This window comes from Myotis daubentonii, chromosome 5 (genome assembly GCF_963259705.1).
Source record: "Myotis daubentonii chromosome 5, mMyoDau2.1, whole genome shotgun sequence".
Taxonomy (NCBI): Eukaryota; Metazoa; Chordata; class Mammalia; order Chiroptera; family Vespertilionidae; genus Myotis; species Myotis daubentonii.
This window is the reverse complement of record NC_081844.1, coordinates 29,245,503-29,262,806: the sequence shown is the minus strand read 5'-3', so window position 1 is coordinate 29,262,806 and position 17,304 is coordinate 29,245,503. Positions and strand designations below refer to the sequence as shown.

General features: G+C 49.7%; 1 protein-coding gene, 1 long non-coding RNA gene and 1 other non-coding gene across 3 annotated transcripts in view; all 3 read right to left on the bottom strand.

The window, feature by feature from the left end:
- The window catches only part of LOC132235108 (complement C3-like), a 33,409-nt gene extending 17,067 nt beyond the window's left edge, over positions 1-16,342 (bottom strand). The window contains exons 1-21 of the mRNA XM_059696931.1: positions 16,181-16,342; positions 15,254-15,446; positions 14,323-14,488; positions 14,156-14,226; positions 11,236-11,330; positions 11,050-11,132; positions 10,862-10,952; positions 10,555-10,657; positions 10,313-10,442; positions 9,973-10,088; positions 9,731-9,880; positions 9,101-9,310; positions 8,766-8,969; positions 8,242-8,403; positions 7,745-7,874; positions 7,429-7,500; positions 7,088-7,288; positions 4,955-5,060; positions 4,620-4,705; positions 328-470; positions 26-238 (exon numbers count right to left, since the gene is read on the bottom strand). Coding sequence (XP_059552914.1) covers positions 26-238; positions 328-470; positions 4,620-4,705; positions 4,955-5,060; positions 7,088-7,288; positions 7,429-7,500; positions 7,745-7,874; positions 8,242-8,403; positions 8,766-8,969; positions 9,101-9,310; positions 9,731-9,880; positions 9,973-10,088; positions 10,313-10,442; positions 10,555-10,657; positions 10,862-10,952; positions 11,050-11,132; positions 11,236-11,330; positions 14,156-14,226; positions 14,323-14,488; positions 15,254-15,446; positions 16,181-16,254 — 2,799 coding nt within the window. The 5' untranslated portion in view covers positions 16,255-16,342. The remainder of the gene's footprint in view (positions 1-25; positions 239-327; positions 471-4,619; positions 4,706-4,954; positions 5,061-7,087; positions 7,289-7,428; positions 7,501-7,744; positions 7,875-8,241; positions 8,404-8,765; positions 8,970-9,100; positions 9,311-9,730; positions 9,881-9,972; positions 10,089-10,312; positions 10,443-10,554; positions 10,658-10,861; positions 10,953-11,049; positions 11,133-11,235; positions 11,331-14,155; positions 14,227-14,322; positions 14,489-15,253; positions 15,447-16,180) is intronic.
- LOC132235111 (uncharacterized) lies at positions 3,924-4,613 on the bottom strand. Its single transcript, XR_009452977.1, has 2 exons — positions 4,315-4,613; positions 3,924-4,048 (listed from the first exon to the last, which is right to left on the bottom strand). It is a non-coding gene; the product is annotated as an uncharacterized LOC132235111 (long non-coding RNA).
- Positions 12,716-12,822, bottom strand: LOC132236200 (U6 spliceosomal RNA). The gene has a single exon (XR_009453167.1). It is a non-coding gene; the product is annotated as a U6 spliceosomal RNA (small nuclear RNA).
- Positions 16,343-17,304: the final 962 nt, after the last annotated feature.

The window sequence follows — 17,304 nt, the reverse complement described above, 5'->3', positions numbered from 1 at the left end:
GCCAGCAGGGGCCCCAAGGACTTACCACGACCTTCAGGGTCTTCCTTACACCGTCGGTGATGAAGTACCGATAGACAGTGGCCTTGACCTCTACCTCCTGCAGGCCAGTCTTCAGGGGCACAATGACATAAGGCACGGCCAGTGAGGACTTGGGAGGGATGGTTACAGTCTGCAGGTGACGCTTCTTGGCAGTGGCCAAGCTGCAGAAGGCTGGATTGTAGAGCATTTCTACTCTCACCTGCCAGGGAGAGAGTATCAGGTCAGGGGCATGCGCCATGCGCCCCTCTCCAGGTCTCGCCTCGTGCCTCTCCTGCTCGAAGGACCCACCGTGAGTGTATCTTCTTCCCGGTAGTTGTAGAGGACGGCTCGGATCTCCACCTGTTCATTACGAACCACAGAGTAGGGCAGCCGCAGGTCGATGAAGAAATCTTGCACCACTGTCACCTCATAGGGGTCAGCCACGCAGATCCCTGCCCAGGGGAACAGAACATGAGTGTCAGGGGTAGGGGATGGGCAGGGTGGTTACGGTCCAAGTTCATCTTCAAGTTCCTGCCTGCCAGGGCTTATCCCTGACACGGGAGCTGTCCCAAGCTCAGCTGGTTTTAGTAGAAGCCCATAGACCAGAGAATGTTGATGGTGATGAATTACAAATGACAGTGGTAGCGGGGAGTTGCCAGGATTTAGTGATGTCTTTTGAATTTTACTCAGAGATAGAGGTGGAGGAAGAAAGCAAGTCAGACTCACTGAAGGGTCCATCTGTGCTTCCCAAAATGCTAGCCCCCAGCCCCATGTGGTCACTGGGGACTGGAAGGTGGCTAGCTCGAAGGGGAACTGGATTTTTACTTTTATTTCATTTTAGCTAACTCAGATTTCAACTTCCAAACTAGTGCTTGTGAATATACTGAAATCATATACTGACCCGGGGTGACTTTTATGGTATGTAAATTATATCCCGATTTTAAAAATGCCATGGGGGCAGGATGGGAGAGGACAATGGGGGAAAAGGGACAAATGTCATACTTTCAACGATAAAGAATTTTTAAAGATGCCCATGGACACAGACAATAGAGTGATAAAGGCCTGGAAGGGGCGGGTACAGGGTGGAGGGGGTCAATGTGGAAAAGACAAACAAACAAACAAAGGGGACATTTGTAATACTTTCAACAATGAAGATACATTTTTGAAAAAATGGTGGGTGGCCCCGGCCAGTGTGGCTCAGTTGGTTGGGCGTCGTCCTGTGCACCAAAAGGCTGCCGGTTCAGTTCTGGTCAGCACACAAGCCCATTTGCCGGCTTCTATGCCCGCGGGGGACTGCGGGAGGCTGCTAATGGATGTTTCACTCTCACATCCAGCTCCCCCCCCCTCTCTCTCTCTCTCCCTCTCTCCCTTTTCTTTCCTCTCTCTCTAAAAATTGATTTAAAAATCTTAAAAACATAACAATAAAAAATGATGCTTGATTGGAAGACTTTTAAAAGTATGTTTGGAACAACTTGAATATGTCAATTTGCTTTTTCAACTGCAAATTTAATGAATCCTAAAATAGAGATAAAAATGTTTCCCATGAGCCCTAGTCGGTTTGGCTCAGTGGATAGAGTGTCAGCCCACGGACTGCAAAGTCCCAGGTTCAATTCCATGGAAGGGCACATACCCAGGTTGGGGGCTCAATCCCCAGTGGGGGGCATGCAGGAGGCAGCTGATCAATGATTCTCTGTCATCATTGATGTTTCTATCTCACTCTCCCTTCCTCTCTGAAATCAATAAAAGTATATTTTAAAAAAAGTTTCCAATGAAAAGCTCACATCCTAATTGAGATGCACTCTAAGTATAAAAGGCATACCAGAGTCAAAGGCTTACTAATAGAAGTAACATAAGTCATTAAAAATTTTGGTATCTTGCCCGGCCAATGCTGCTCAGTGGTTGAGTGTCAACCCATGAACCAGGAGATCATGGTTTCATTCCCGGTCAGGGCACATGCCCAGGTTGTGGGCTCGCTCTCCAGTAGGGGGCTTGCAGGAGGCAGCCAAATGATGATTCTCTCTCATAGATGTTTCTAACTCTTTCTCCCTCTCCCTTCCTGTCTCTGAAATCAATAAAAACATATTTTTAAAAAATAAGCTTTACTTAAATAATAATTAATTTATTGCTTTAATATTATTATTAATGTGATAGGGGTTTGCAAACTTTTATAAAATGTGGGAATGATAATATTTTGGATATATATGGGTGAAATAAAATGTATTCCTGAAATCGGTTTCATCATACTCCTTTTTCATGGGGCTACCAGAAATATAAAATAACACACCAGCCCACATTACATCTTTTCGTTCGTTCGTTCCTTCCTTCCTTCCTCCCTTCCACCTTTTTTTACAAGCACTATTATTATAAGGGCTTTACATATATTCACACATAACAATCCTCTCAACAGTGCTTTGAGTACATGCTATTAATATCATGTCCATTTTATGGAGTAGCACAGAGAGGTCGAGTAACTTTTTTTTTTTTAATCCTCACCCGAGGATATTTTCCCATTGATTCTTAGAGAAAGTGGAAGAGAGAGAGAAAAACAGAGAGAAACATTGATGTGAGAGAAACACTTCGATCGTTTGCCTCCTGCATGCGCCCCAACCAGAGCCCTGGCTGGGGAGGCACCTGTAACTGAGGTACATGCCCCTGATCAGAATCGAACCTGGGACCCTTCAGTCCACAGGCCGATGCTCTATCCACTGAGCAAATCGGCTAAGGCGAGGATGAGTAGCTTGATTAAGGCCACACAGTGGCTCCTGCTGGGTCATATGGAGTCCCAGGCAAAAGGAAACCATGTGCCCCTGGGTAAATGCCCAGGTTCTGAGCTCCATCCCCAGTAGGGGGCGTGCAGGAGGTGGCCCATCGATGTTTTACTCTCAGGGATCTCTCTCTCTCTCTCTCTCTCTCTCTCTCTCTCTCTCTCTCTCTCTCCCTCTCTCTCTCTCTCCCCCTTCCTCTCTCTCTGAAAATCAATAAAAACATATTTTTTTAAAATAAGAGAAATTGGCAGAAATTTTCAATTCCTTCAATTAAAAACGAGATACGCAAAGAAGCAAAATTTTAAAATCTTGAAGTCAGGAAAGTAAAATGATAATAAAGTTTAATTTATTATTTGTTATAACTAAACAAAATGAGAATACAATATAATAAATTCTGGCTGTGGTATAAATAAAATGTTTACACTTAATATTATGAGTTTTAATACACCTGCCTTTTAATGTTTTAATATTTTTTGACAAATTTAACCTTTAAATTATACATAGAACCTGCCCTGGCGCTGGTCTGTTCAAAATTGGGATATTTTGTTCATCATAGATTTTTTGTACTCACTTTTATTTTGAAAACTATTGCAGTGGGATAGTACTTACCTTGATGACTGACATTTTGGCACCCACTTACATTTGGCACTAAAAGTCAGGGCCTTCCTTCCCTCACCCCTCCCCGCCCTGCTGCAAACCATCCCCATTTGGCTAGAGCTCCTCAGGTCTCACTCCAGCTGTGGGTGACCGGGGACAGGTAACCTTTTTGTCACGCTTCCCAATCTGACCACCGATGTTTCAATCCCCCATTTCATCCTGCTTCCTCCTCTTTCCTAATCACTTTACCCATTATCATGTCGACAGCACCTCCTTAAAAGTTTTTGTGGTTGCGAATTATTCTGTATGATACTGCAATGGTGGACTCATGTCATGAAACATTAGACCAAACCCATAGAATGTACAACACCAAGAGTGAATTCCTACTGTCAGCGATGAACTTGGGGTCTTCACAATTGATTATAACAAATGCACCGCTGTGGTGGGGGATGTTGACAGTGGGGGCGGCTATGCGTGGGGTGGGGTGAGGAGTAGCAGAGGGTATATAGGAAATCTCTGTATTTTTTGCTCAAATTTTTAAAATATATATTTTTTATTGATTTCAGAGAGGAAGGGTGAGGGACAGAGAGCTAGAAGCATCAATGATGAGAGATAATCATTGATTGGCTACCTCCTGTACGCCCCCTACTGGGGATCAAGCCTGAAACCTGGGCATGTGCCCTTGACCGGAATCCAACCAGGGACCCTTCAGTCTTCAGGCCGATGCTCTATCCGTTGAGCCAAACCAGCTAGGGTTTTGCTCCATTTTTTAATAGAATGTTTTTTTGTTTTTGTTAATGGTCACCCGAGGATATTTTTTCCCACTGATTTTTAGAGGGACTGGAAGGAAGAGGGAGAGACAGAGAGAGAAACATTGTTGGGAGAGAGACACACTGATTGGTTGCCTCCAGCACAGGCCCCAATCGCCTGAAACCTGGGTATGTGCCCTGGCCAGGAGTTGAACCTGCCACCTTTTGGTGTACAGGACGACACTCCAAACAACAAGCAAAACTCTGTAAGGCCTTTCTGCTCAATTTTGCTGTGAAATTAAAACTGCTCTAAAAATAAAATCAATTTAAAAAATAAAAACCACTGGCACCCACGATGTGGACTCTGATGCACCCGCCCCACCCAGTACCAGGGGGTAGAGTGTCAGCCACCAAGAAGCAGAGGAGCTTTGGGATGGATGAGAAACAGAAAATGCTTGGGGCTCTGGGGCCTGCAAAGCCACCACCTCACCTTTCTTGTCAGACAAGCTCACAGCCATGATCTCCCAGGTGGTGATGGAGTCTCTCAGAAACACCTTTATGGTCTTGGAGGAGACTCTAGATGGAGGAGAAATGGGGGCCTTAGGAGAAGATGTGGTGGAGGGGAGAGTGGGTAATGAGAGGCCCCAAGGGCAGGTTGGAGGTGTGGGTGTGGGCACGTGGAGGTTTTTCTATGTTGGGTTGTGGAGTTCCACTAGATTCCAGAAAACAGAGGAGGTAGGTGTGCATGCAAACTAAATGTTCTGGTCCTGAGTGTTGGTAGGAAGTGCCTGGGGTGGGTTGGAATGAGGGGTGCCCCAGCCTTACCCATTTTTCTCTGGATCCTTTAACTCCTCGATGTTCCACAGCCAGCTCTCAGGGAACTGGCTTCTGGAAACGATGTCTTCTTCTGGAATGATCTCATCTTCTTCACCTGAGCAGGTGGGGGGCAATCTGGGTTTAGAGCAGACCCACTTCCCCTGCTGGTAGATACTCATCTCTACACCCCTGGAGGGGTTCCTGGCAGCCAAAAACACCCACGGAGAAATGATGAATTGTCTGTAAGTTAAAGGCCCCCTTTGAGGGCTCCTGCCTCCATAAAAAATGTTAAAAGTCATATTTTGTACAAGGGTGTCGGTATAAAGGCAAGGATAATCCAGGCTAGGTTATATTCATTTCCCCTGATTTCCAAAGAAACAAAAGCATTTTCATAAGCTTCTAAAGCAGCCGTGGGCAAACTACAGCCCGCGGGCCGGATCTGGCCCGTTTGAAATGAATAAAACTAAAAAAAAAAAAAAAAAAAAAAAGACCGTACCCTTTTATGTAATGATGTTTACTTTGAATTTATATTAGTTCACACAAACACTCCATCCATGCTTTTGTTCCGGCCCTCCGGTCCAGTTTAAGAACCCATTGTGGCCCTCGAGTCAAAAAGTTTGCCCACCCCTGCAGGTATCCTGACCCCTGGCACGGTGCCTGCTGCGTCAGAAGTGACCTTGGTCATGAGAGCAACCAGGTGAGCAGACAGTCTGGACTGATGGAGACCCTGGAGGCCTCTACAGCCAGCTGGGCACCATCAGCAAGTGAACACAGCTGGGCTGGGCTAGGGCTCACCCCTGGCTGGGCTCTCCTCAAAAAATGGTGGACAGGCTTTAACTTGGCTCTGGGTGTGTCTAACAACAAAGTAGGTAGAATTGCACAGATGCCTAAATCCATTCATGCTCTGGGATAATCCACCAAAGTGTCTTTGGCGGTACTAGTGTTTCAGTGATGGCGAGCCTATGACATGCGTATCAGAGGTGACACGTGAACTCACTTTTTTTGTTGTTTTTTCTTTGTTAAATGGCATTCACATATATAAAATAAATATCAAAAATATAAATCTTTGTTTTACTATGGTTGCATCAAAAAATTTCTATATATGACACGGCACCAGAGTTAAGTTAGGGTTTTTCAAAATGCTGATACACCGAGCTCAAAAGGTTCGCCATCACTGGTTTAAGCCATCCTCTGTCTCACCCCCACTTGACTACAAAACATACACAAAACTGGGAAATAAATCTCCCCGTGGTGTGAACTACAGCCCAGCAGGTTTGTCTAACTCCCTCGGTAGCCTTATCTTCTCTTTGCAGAAGAAAGTCTCTGTCAGGAGTAGAAAGCGGCCTGCCTAGTTGTCATCATTTGCAAAGAGATTGAAGATAGAGAGTCTTTTGCTCACGTGTGTTGGGGAACTTTGTGTCTTTTGTGGGTGGAGGGGTGATGGGGATGCGAGCTTTCCAGCTAAAAAAAAATGTAGAAATATTTCTCCACTGTGGCAACAGCTGCCTAAGCCCCACCCCCTCAAAGTACACGTGCTCACAAAAATCACATGTTACCGCTGGGGGTTGGGCAGATGGGAGAGGCTTAAGGGACACAACCAGACACACCAATGCAATGTGTGATTCTGAACTGGGTCCTTTTCCTAGAGAGAACTAAAAGAATTTAAAAAGTGGCCAAGTTTGAGTGGGTTCTGTGAATTACATGGTGGAAAGGAATCCACGTTAATGTCCTGATGCTGAGCAGTGTGCTGGGGTGTTTAGGAGAATACCTTTGCTGACAAAAAATCCTCACTAAACTATTCAGAACTCTGGGGGCATCAAACAGCTCAAGCGGGGAAAGGTGATAAACCCCACAAGTTTGTAAGTTAAAGGCTGTTTAAAGAAAAAAAAGATCATTATTTTTGTGTTGGTCGCCAGCCAGCCACTGGGCAAGTTTCCCAATCTTCCTTAGGTTTTAAGCAGAAGCATTCTTTTTTGTTACTTTTCATCCTGTAATTGATAACGTAATTTCCCTCAATTTCACAAGCCGCTCACACTTGCCTTTGCTCTTGGAAGCAAATTTGATGCAGTCCCCAGTGATGGGCACCTCCCCCTCCCACCACCACCAGCCCTCAGGCAGGCCCCCCCAGGCCACAGGACTCACTCCTGGCCAGGGTCAGGCCGCTGTTCCGGCTGTGCTCCAGCCGCTGCTGGGTGATGTATTTGCAGCAGTCCAGGAAGGCGTCCATGCAGGCCTTGTCCTGGAGGATGAACTGTGCCCTGCGCTGGCACGGGTATTTCATGGGGTTCTCCCGCATACCGTCCTCACAGCACTTGCGCAGCTCCTTGCTGGAATACTGACCCGCTGTGGGAACAGCCCCCAGTCAAGTCCCCACAGGACATCCCAGGGAGGACGGGCCCAGGTCCAGGCCATCCCCTCCTCCCACTTTGCTGGGATCTCAAAGGACAGGGTGCAAGGGTGGGAAGGCAGATGAGGGCTCCCACCTTTGCCCTTCCTCTTCTCCATGAGCTGCACTGAGCGGCGGCGCCGGGTGGCTGGTTTCGGGCATGCCATATCTGAGGGGCAGGTGGAAGGAACAAGATGGGTTAAGCACTGACTGCCTGTTCTTGGTTTACTCCTCACAGTAGCTGCGAGGTGGAAGTGTTACTGCTCCCATTTAACAGATGTAGACACTGAGGCTCAGAGAAGAGAGCGATTTGCTAGTTGGTGGTAGAGGCAGGACTGACACCAGGGTCCCGGATCCCATCTGGGAGGTGGAAGTGCTGCCCCTCCCTGGGAGTCCACTGGTTGACTCCTCACCTGACCGCTGCTCGGTCTGCAGGGTTTTGCTGGTCTGGAAGGCCAGCCCGGCATCCGTAAAGACACCTGCATAGTTCTTTCCACTGCCCGGTGTGCAGCCAATGTCTGCCTTCTCCACTGTGTCCCAGATCTGCAGGGTGGGGAGGGGGTCAAGGGCAGGCTGAGGCCAGGCCAGCACCAACACATCGACCCAACCTCACTTCCATCCTCATCCCGGGCCCAGACACTCCACAGTGGATGATCGGAGTGTGCTGCTGTGGGACTCAGAGCTGTCCCCTTTACCATGACTGTCCCCAACATAGACCCTGTCCATCCACATTTCCATCTGCAACTTGAACTTCAACCCAACCCCATGTCTGTGTCCATTTTGACCTCTGCACTCGACCCACACTCAACCTCACATCACTGGTTGTCCCCAGCGCCATTCCCACCTCAACCCAACGCCATCTCTTTGCCTCTGCCATGTTTTACCCAACCTCAGTGACATGGGAACATACCGTTTTCTGAGTCAACCTGTTCTTCTTATTCAGCACAAACACGCCCTTGTCCACGGCCACCAGCCCCACTCGAGCCCCCTGGTTACCCTCGATCTTGAGCAATATCTGTTGTCCAGGAAGATGCTGATGCTTTTCCTCCTTCATGGCACTTTTCACTACCAGCTGTGAGGAGGTGGGAGGGGCAGGAGGGAGAAGTCAGCCCAGCAGGGCACCAGCCTTCATCAGTAGAGGACAGAAGGGGACCTAGTCTGGTTTGGAAGGAGAGAAAGATGGAGACAGAGAGAGAAGAAGGAAGACGCACAAAACCAGCATCAGGTAGAAAGTCAAGGAAAGAGAAAATTGAAAGCAAGAGAAATACTGAGACTAATACAAGGAAGAAAACAGGATGGAAAAGGAGAAGAGAGAGGCAGGAAGTCTACAAGCAGGGGAGAGAAATGGGTTCAGAAGGACAGAGAGAGGCAGACAGAGAAGCCATGGCCGGGCTGAGAGTCACAAGATGGGCACAGAGACTCAGCAACGCTTACCGTGCCCACACACGAATCCTTGACATCCATCCACACGGAATCAGCCACCACCTCCCTCTGGCCTCCTTTGTCCAGTGTGTAATAGGCCACCAGGCGGAAGGAAGGAATAAACTCTGTCGTGATGGTCAGAGGCAGCACCACCAGGACCTGGCCGGGCTCTCGCACCTGGCGTCCCACCTTCAACAGCTTCCCCTTGTTCATGACCTTGGGAGACAGGTTGGCAGAAGGATCAGGAAGGCAGGAGGGAGGATGGGGGGACCTGGAATGGGGTAGGGCTCCGAGGGCTGGAGAAGTGAGGAGGGGGGGAGACCTGGGGGTTGTAGGAAGCCACGCACCAGGTAGGTGAAGTATCGGACATTGGCATCCTGGCCGGGGTCCAATTGCAGATTAAAGTTGACATTGAGCGTGTCCCCTGGCTTGAGCTCCGTAGCGGGCACTGACAGGTGCAGGTAGTTGTTGGAATTATACATCGTACTGTAGGGTAGGGCCTGCATTTGATTGGAAGCCTGTCGCCCCTCCGGGAGGCCCTCCTTCATCGTGCGTACCTGAGCAGGGAAACAGGGATGTATGTTGCCGACCTGAGACATTGCCATGTCCTATCCCCCGGCACCTGGCAATATGGCACCTGGTGTGACAGGAGGGACTTTGCAGATGAGATGGAGTTAAGGATCTGGACATGGGCAGACTATTTTAGGTTACCCAGGCGTGCAAATGTCATGACAAGGGTCCTTATAAGACATCCATGCAGATGACAGGAGGCCCTGTGTAAATGGCAGGACCCCCATGTGCAGACAAGACTCGTCTATGCAAATGAAACACCTCTATGTGAATGGCAAGACCCATTTATGCAAATGAAACGACCCCCACTATGCACATGACAAGATCCCTTTGTACAATCATTAGAAGCTGCTGTACAAATAAGTCCTCTGTTTCCCTGGGGTGGGGACCTGCTGGTGCAGACTCACAGTGATCAACAGGGGCTTCGTGCTCTTGTGTGTGTTGATGGTGAGCTTAGCCAGGCCATCATCCCGGGTCACAGAATGCACTTGATTGGAGCCCTGAGTGGCCACGGGAATGCGACCAGCCGGGGAGCCATCGGGGTTCGTCACATACACCTGTGGGTGCAGGGAAAGGTGGAGGGGGTTCAGCAGACCCAGAGACGTGGCCAGTGCTCAGGAGTGGGGTGCAACCTTGCCCTGGGTCTCACCATGAGGTCAAAGGGCATGGCGGGTTTGAAGAACCTGGGCGTCTTGGTGAAGTGGATCTGGTAGGGGGAGGTCACGATGGGGATCCCGCTGCGCTCTGCCTCCACCATGTCGCTGCCTGAGGGGGTCAGCTGTGAGGGTGTGCTCCTGGGCCACCCTTCAGGCCAGGCTTCCCCCCACATTGGACCCTGATGCCTTCATATCAGACCTCTCTCCTCAGACGGGGCCTCTACCATAAGACTCACCCCACCTTCATTCTGGGCCTCCTCCCTCAGTTGGGCCTCCCCTCTCAGACTGGACTGCATGGTGGAACTGAGCCTCCACCTTCCGCCCAGGCCTCACCTGAGTGTAGGATGACGGTGACAGACACATACAATGACTTTCCCACGAGGGCAGCTTCTCGCGGGGGCTGCGGAGCCGCACTCAGCAGGACCTCTCGGCTCAGCACTGCCTCTCCAGTGCCATCCTTGATCTGGGATAGGAAATGAGGGCTCAGAGTGGGTGGGACTCAGGGGGGAGGGGATTCAGAGAGTGAGAGGGAAGGGTTCAGAGTGGGGGAAGCTCTGGGGGCCTCTAGTAGGTACCTGAACACGGGTGAGTGACTGGGACAGTGAAATCCTCTGGTCACCATCCTGGACCCCAAAGATGACGAAGGCTGTTCCTTCCACATTCTTCCCATACAAGAACCTGCGCAGAGAGGAGAGTCTCCGGTTCTCCCTCCAAAAAGCTGAGTCTCCCCCGAAACTTCCACTGGCCATGGAGAGGACCCAGAATCCCCAGCCCCTCACCTCACCCTCACCAGGCCCTCGCCCGGCCCCTCATCTAGTCCCAACCGATTCCTCACTTGGTCCCTCACCTGACCCCTCTCCTGACCCTCTCCTGGCCCCTCACCTGGCTGTGATGGTGACCTCCAGGCCCTTAGGGTCATCAATGTAGTAGAATTTCTCTGCAGGCTCTATTTGGACCTCAAAACTAGGCAGCACTGGGGGCGGGGGTGGGGAGGAGAGAGACAGCACTGTGAGGGGCCAGCACTGAGCCAGCATTATGGGGCCCACACCCTGGCTCCCTCCTTCTCTTACCATATTCCTTCACCTCAAACTCAGCCGAGAAGACCTGCTGTGGAGAATCTTCATAGTGGGCTTTTATCTTCCACTGCCCCATGCTGTGGGGAAGGCAGGTGAGTGATCTTGTCAGACCTGGCAGCCCCCCACTCCTTCTCCTGGGATAGGGGAGCCCCAAACCCACTCCTGGAGGGTCTGACATACTTGACCAGCTCTGGGATGTTCCAAGACAAGGGCAAGATGCCAAAATGGTTTTGAGAAGAGAGGGGGTCCCGTTTGATGGGAATGCCTTCGGGCGTCTGTAGATAGACAAGAAGGAGGTGGTTCTTCAGAGCAGGCTTAGCCCCTTGGCCTTCCTCTCCCACTCTGTGTCTGGACACTGTCTCTGTCATGTCTACAGCAGCAGCAGCTAAGAACGTGGACCTGAGTTGGTCAGCCTGGGTTCAAATCCCACTGTGCCACCTACAAGCTGTGTGACCTTGGGCAAGTTACTTAACTTCTCTGTGCTCAATGTGCACATCTAAAAATAGGAGATAAATACAGCCCCTCTGCCTTGGGACATCGTTCATGTAAGCAGGAGCTTGTTATTATAAGTGTCTTTCTAATATTAAGAATCACTAGAATGTATTGCCTACTTTCGTGCAAGGCCCTGGGCTGAGCATTTGATTTGTGCTAAGCCACACGTAATTGCTCTGTTCAACCTTTTATCCTACAAGAATAGCAAGCTGGTGTACACTTATCATTTCATCTGTTGTCAACAGTTACACATCGGGAGACACCACATAGACATCTGGTTCTCTGCCTTCTCCTGGAAACCAGGGTAGCTGGATAACGCCCCGCTGTCGGCCCAGGTGACATTTCGCTTTTTCCTTCCTCCCTCCCTGACTCCTTTCTCCCATCACTTTGTGTTAAGCTCCTCCATATGCCAAGCACTTTGTTGAATTCAGGAATAAGGCCCTGAACAAACAGATAAAAACTCTTTCCTGTAGCCTGGGCCAGTTTTGCTCAGTGGATAGAGCATCGGCCTCTGGACTGAAGGGTCTTGAGTTCAATTCTGGTCAACGGCACATGCCCGGGTTGCAGGCTCAGTCCCCAGTAGGGGCCATGCAATAGGCAGCTGATCAATGATTCTCTCTCATCATTGATGTTTCTATCTTTCTCCCCTTCCCTTCCTCTCTGAAATCAATAAAAATATCTTTAAAACCAAAAAAACCTCTTTCCTGTAGGGAATTGAGGTTCCACAGAGGTTGGTGGAAGGGGCAATTAATAAATGAATAAATCCAATTTACAGGATGCCAAAAGGATGGCAGGAAGAGAGAGTGGAGTGCATGTGTGAATGGGAGGGGGCTGAAAATTTACAGGAGCTCAGAAAGGCCTCACTGTAAAATTGGGGCATTGGTGACATCTGAGCAAAGTCTTGAAGGAGATAAGGGGCCAGTAGTGTGCATATTTGGAGGAAGATTGTTTTCTGGGCCGAAAAAACAACCGGTGCAAAGGCCCTGGGGCAGGAGAGTCTGCCTCGTGTGTCAGAGGAACAGGGAAGAGCCTGTATGGCTGGAATAGAGTGAGTGAGAGGGAGAGTGGGAGGAGGTAATGGCAGGAAAGGGACAAGGGAGGTCATTCAGGGCCTTGTAGGTCAGGGGGAGGACTTGAGTTTGTTTTTTTGTTTTGGTGTTTGTTTTTTTAAAATATGGAACGCTTCATAAATTTGCGTGTCATCCTTGCCCAGGGGCCATGCTAATCTTCTCTGTATCGTTCCAATTTTAGTACATGTGCTGCTGAAACAAGCACAGGGCTTGAGTTTTGTTTTGTTTTTAATATATATATATATATATATATATATATATATATATATATATATATATTGATATTGATATCAGAGAAGAAGGGAGAGTGAGAGAGAGAGAGAGAAACATCAATGATGAGAGAGAATCACTGATTGGTTGCCTCCTGCATGTCCCACACAGGGGATCTAGCCTGCAACCTGGCCATGTTGCCCGGACTGGAATCGAACCTTGACCTCTTGGTTCATAGGTAGACACTCAACCACTGAGCCAGGCCTTGAGCTTTTATCTGGAGGGAGGGAGGAGTCTTGGAGGGCTGTGAGCAGAGGAGGGGCTGGACCTGACTCAGGTGCTCACAGGCGCCTCCTGGCTACAGTACTTGGAAAAGACTACTACCCAGCATTATGTAACTACTCCAATCTTCAGATGAGAAAACTTAGGCTCAGGAAGGTGACTGACCTGGCCAGAGTCGCAGGGACCAGGGGTTTATCTGGAGGTGGAATTCACAGATGCAAGCATTGCCCCATGCTGGCTCCCTGGGTTCCCACCCATCTCTAGGCCTCTGTGTTTGTGCCTCTATATAATTTTTTGCTTTAGGGCAAGCAAGCATGTCAAACTCGGGGCCTGCAGGCCACGTGCAGCCCACTAAGAATATTTTTGTGGCCCAGCCAATATAAGTATGTAAGAAACGTTTTAATAAAAATTTCGTAACTTAATTTTTATAATATCCTGCTATACATAATTATTAATAATGAACTACAACATTTGCTAATGACTGATTACTATAATCCTGTTGCATCCACGTGCAGGCGCACCATTTCACTCTACTAACAGCGAATATTTTAGCAGCCCATTGCCACATCAATGGTCTTGGACTGACTTGTTTGGTGTGCCCAACAGGAAATATTTTGCTTTCGGAGAACAAGAAAAATAGGTTTATTTGCATTATGCTTATTAATTTGTGCAGTTATTCAGTGTCTGGTAAGTTAATGTTCAAAAAATATTAATTTTTATTAAAATGTTTCCTTATTTTATGTTAATGATTACTCATTTATTTCAGCCCTTTGTATTCAGCATGTGTCTATCGAAATAAACCTACATTTCTATGAAAATTGAAGCTTTTGTTTTTTTGTGACCCACATACACTTACACCTCGTTTATTTGGGCCATGGTAGCCTTTTGAGTTTGACATGCTTGCCTTATATGTGTTTTCGGATGGTCTTAGGCGACCCCTGCTGCCTTAGAGTCTTTCCTAGTGCCTCTTTCTCTGTCTCAGACTCTCTCTTAGTCTCTCCTTGAGTCTCTGCCCAAAGTGTGTCGGGGGCCCGGCTGCCTGGTACCTCAATGCTGACGATAACCGTCCGGCCCACGGGCAGCAGCTCATTGTCCACAGTGAAGATCCGATACAGGACTGGGAGGAGGCGGGAGAGAAAGGGACAGCTCAGTGAGGCCCTGCCCCTCCCAATGACCCAGCCCCAGCCCTCTGAGCCACCCACCAGCCCCTTACCTGTGGAGCCTGGGGTGTAGATGGTCTTGTCTGTCTGGATGAAGAGATACCCGCTCTGGAAGCTGACTAGCACCACCTTCTCCAGTGGTGGGGCATTCCCAAAGGCCGCCTGGACACTCACAAACTTGTTCCCCTTCTGTGATTTTAGCTCCTTGCTGGCTGGGATCTAGGCATGGAGTGGGGAGGGCGTGAGGAGGGTCTGGTCCAGGGCCCCTTGCCCACCGTCCAACCTCTGGGCCTTCGGCTGGGCCCATATCTGCCCTCCTCACAACAGAGCCTGCCCCTCACTGCTGCCTGGTCTCTCTGGTTTGCCCGGGTTTGGGGGGAGGAGGGTACTCAGAGAGGGGCAAGGGCAAGAGACGGGCTAGGGGTCAGAGAGAGGAATGGAAAGGGGATCAGAGAGGGGGCTCAGAGGATGGAGGGCTCAGTAGTGGAAGGGAGCCCAGAAAGGGGAGGGGACTCAGAGAGGAGAGGGGCTTGATGGAAGAGAGGGCTTGGAGGGGAAAGGGCTCTGAAGGAGGGGCACAGAGATTGTTGGCTTGGAAGTGGAAGGGGCTCAGGAGGGGGCTCAGAAGGGGGCGGGCCAATAAAAGGAGGGGCCCAAATGGGGAGGAGAATGGAAGAGGGGAAGGGCTGCCCTGGCTGGTGTTGCTCAGTTGGTTGGAGCTTGGCCCTGTGCACCAAGAGTTCCCCAGGTTTAGCTCCTGATCCGAGCACATACCTGGGTTTCAGGTTTGATTCCCCAGCCAGGGTGTCTACTGGAGGCAAGTGATCATGTTTCTCTCTCGCATCGATGATTCTCTCTCTCTCTCTCCCTCTCTCTCTTTCTCTTTTCCTCTCGGAAAGGGCAGGGCCCATAGTTGAGGCATCTAACGGGGAGAAGACCCATAGGGGGCGGGGCACCCCCGGGGCGACTCCAGTGTGCACGCACCTTGATGGTGACGGTGCTCAGGTAGCCATTGGCGCTGTTCAGAATGGTGTCCTCGCTGGACAGCACCTGCTTCTTGGCTGGGAAGTCGTGTACCGTAACCTTGACAGGAATGTTGCCTGTCCCACCGTGGGCCTCCAGCACCACCGTCTCCTCATTCTCCAGCCGCAGGATGTTGGGGGTGATTATGGAGAACCTGTGGGAGGAGTCCGAAGGGTCATCCCAGGGACCCGACATTCCAGCCCACATGGGGGTCTTCCCAGTCCCTGGTCCTGCAGGTCCCATCAACCCCTGAACCTCAAAACCAGAACCAACAAGTCCCCCAATTATTTAGATTTCCAAACCCACAGTTTGGGAACCCACTTACATACTCCTGAAACCCTGATCCCTAAATCTTTAAACACCTTAAGTCTCTAAACACCCAGACCCTCAGGCACCCCAACCATACATACCCAAACTCACATATACCAAATCTTTGAACCCCAAATCCTTGAACACCCCAAGCCTCTACCTAAACCTTTATCACCCAGCCCTATAAACACAACTAAATCCACCCCCACCCCAGCCAACATAACCCCATGCCACAGCTCTACACACATTGAAACCCATAAATCCAGAAACTGCAAACTCCCAAATCATGTACAGTCAAACCACCACACCCACAGAATCCCCAGACACCACCTGCACTCTGAACCTACAGACCCCCAGCCTCATAAACATCCACACACCCCTCTACACAATGCCTGGATTTCACAAACACCCAACCCACAGGCTCTCAAATTCACAGGCAGCCCCATCTATTCGCATTCCACCCCACTAACTCCTCCTCCGCAGGCATAATGCACCCTGAATTCTACAAGGACCTGAACCCACAAATGACAACTCCACCTCAGAAGTTGCCTTGCTTGGGGCAGGGTCAGGACTACTCACATGGGGTCCCCCAGGGCCAGGGGGAGACTGCACAGCAGCAGCAGCAGCAGGCTGGGACCTGAGGCAGGCCCCATGGTACAGGGACAGTGGAGGGACAGAGGGACAGAGGGACTGAGGGTCGGAGGGAGAGGGCAGGGAGGACTGAGCAGAGGCTGCTGGAGGCCTCCTTTTATCTGGCACCCGCCTTTCCCCCACTCAGCCCAGCCCTCTACTCCCCATGGCCTCTCCCCTCCCTGGGGCTGCCCCAGATTTCTCAATAACGTTTCCTAAGTTTTTTCATTCCCTGGGCCAGTAAGTCCTGTGTAAATAACCTAAGGGCATGTCCTTCTCCAACAGGAGCACAAGTGCCCCCTGCCCTGGCCTTCCTCAGGGGCAAGGCCAGGGGGTGAACAGGGACCTTTCCCTGTTATACCCACATTATAGTGGAGGCACCCTGAGGGAAAGGGACCCCCTCCTCTCAGAAATCTGGGCCTGGCCCAGTCCAGTTTCATCCATGCACTTATTAACCAAACCCTTCCTAGGAGTCTACTTCCAGAGTCTTCCATGCTGAGGTAGAGTGGGGAACAGACTCCAGCACAGACACTCCTAGCCCTCTGGAATGTGTTCTGAAGTGAAGAAGAAGAACTCTGCTCCTTGGAGGGTCAGAGAAGGTTTCATCTGGGCTTTGAAGTATGTATAGGAGTTCACTGTCCAGGTGAGCACTTTTTATAGGGCAATGGGAGCCTGGAGCTCCCTTCACCTACTCTTGTCAGGATGCCTGAATAGCTATGATGATTTAAAAAGTAATTTTTGTGGACCATTACTAGCTTTTGCATTTGTCTTATATCAGCATCCTCTTAGGATATTATTATTTAAAATTAAATTTAATTTTTTGTGTAAATAAGTAATATAGTCATAGGATTTAATATCTAAAAGGTACAAGTATAGCCTGACTGGTGTGGCTCAGTGGTTGAGCATCAATCTATAAACTGGGAGGTCATGATTCAATTCCCAGTCAGAGCACATGCCCAGGTTGTGTCCTTGGTTCCCCAATGTGGGGCATGCAGGAGGCAGCTGATCAATGATTCTCTCTCATCATTGATGTTTCTATCTCTCTCTCTCCCTCTCCCTTTGTCTTTGAAATC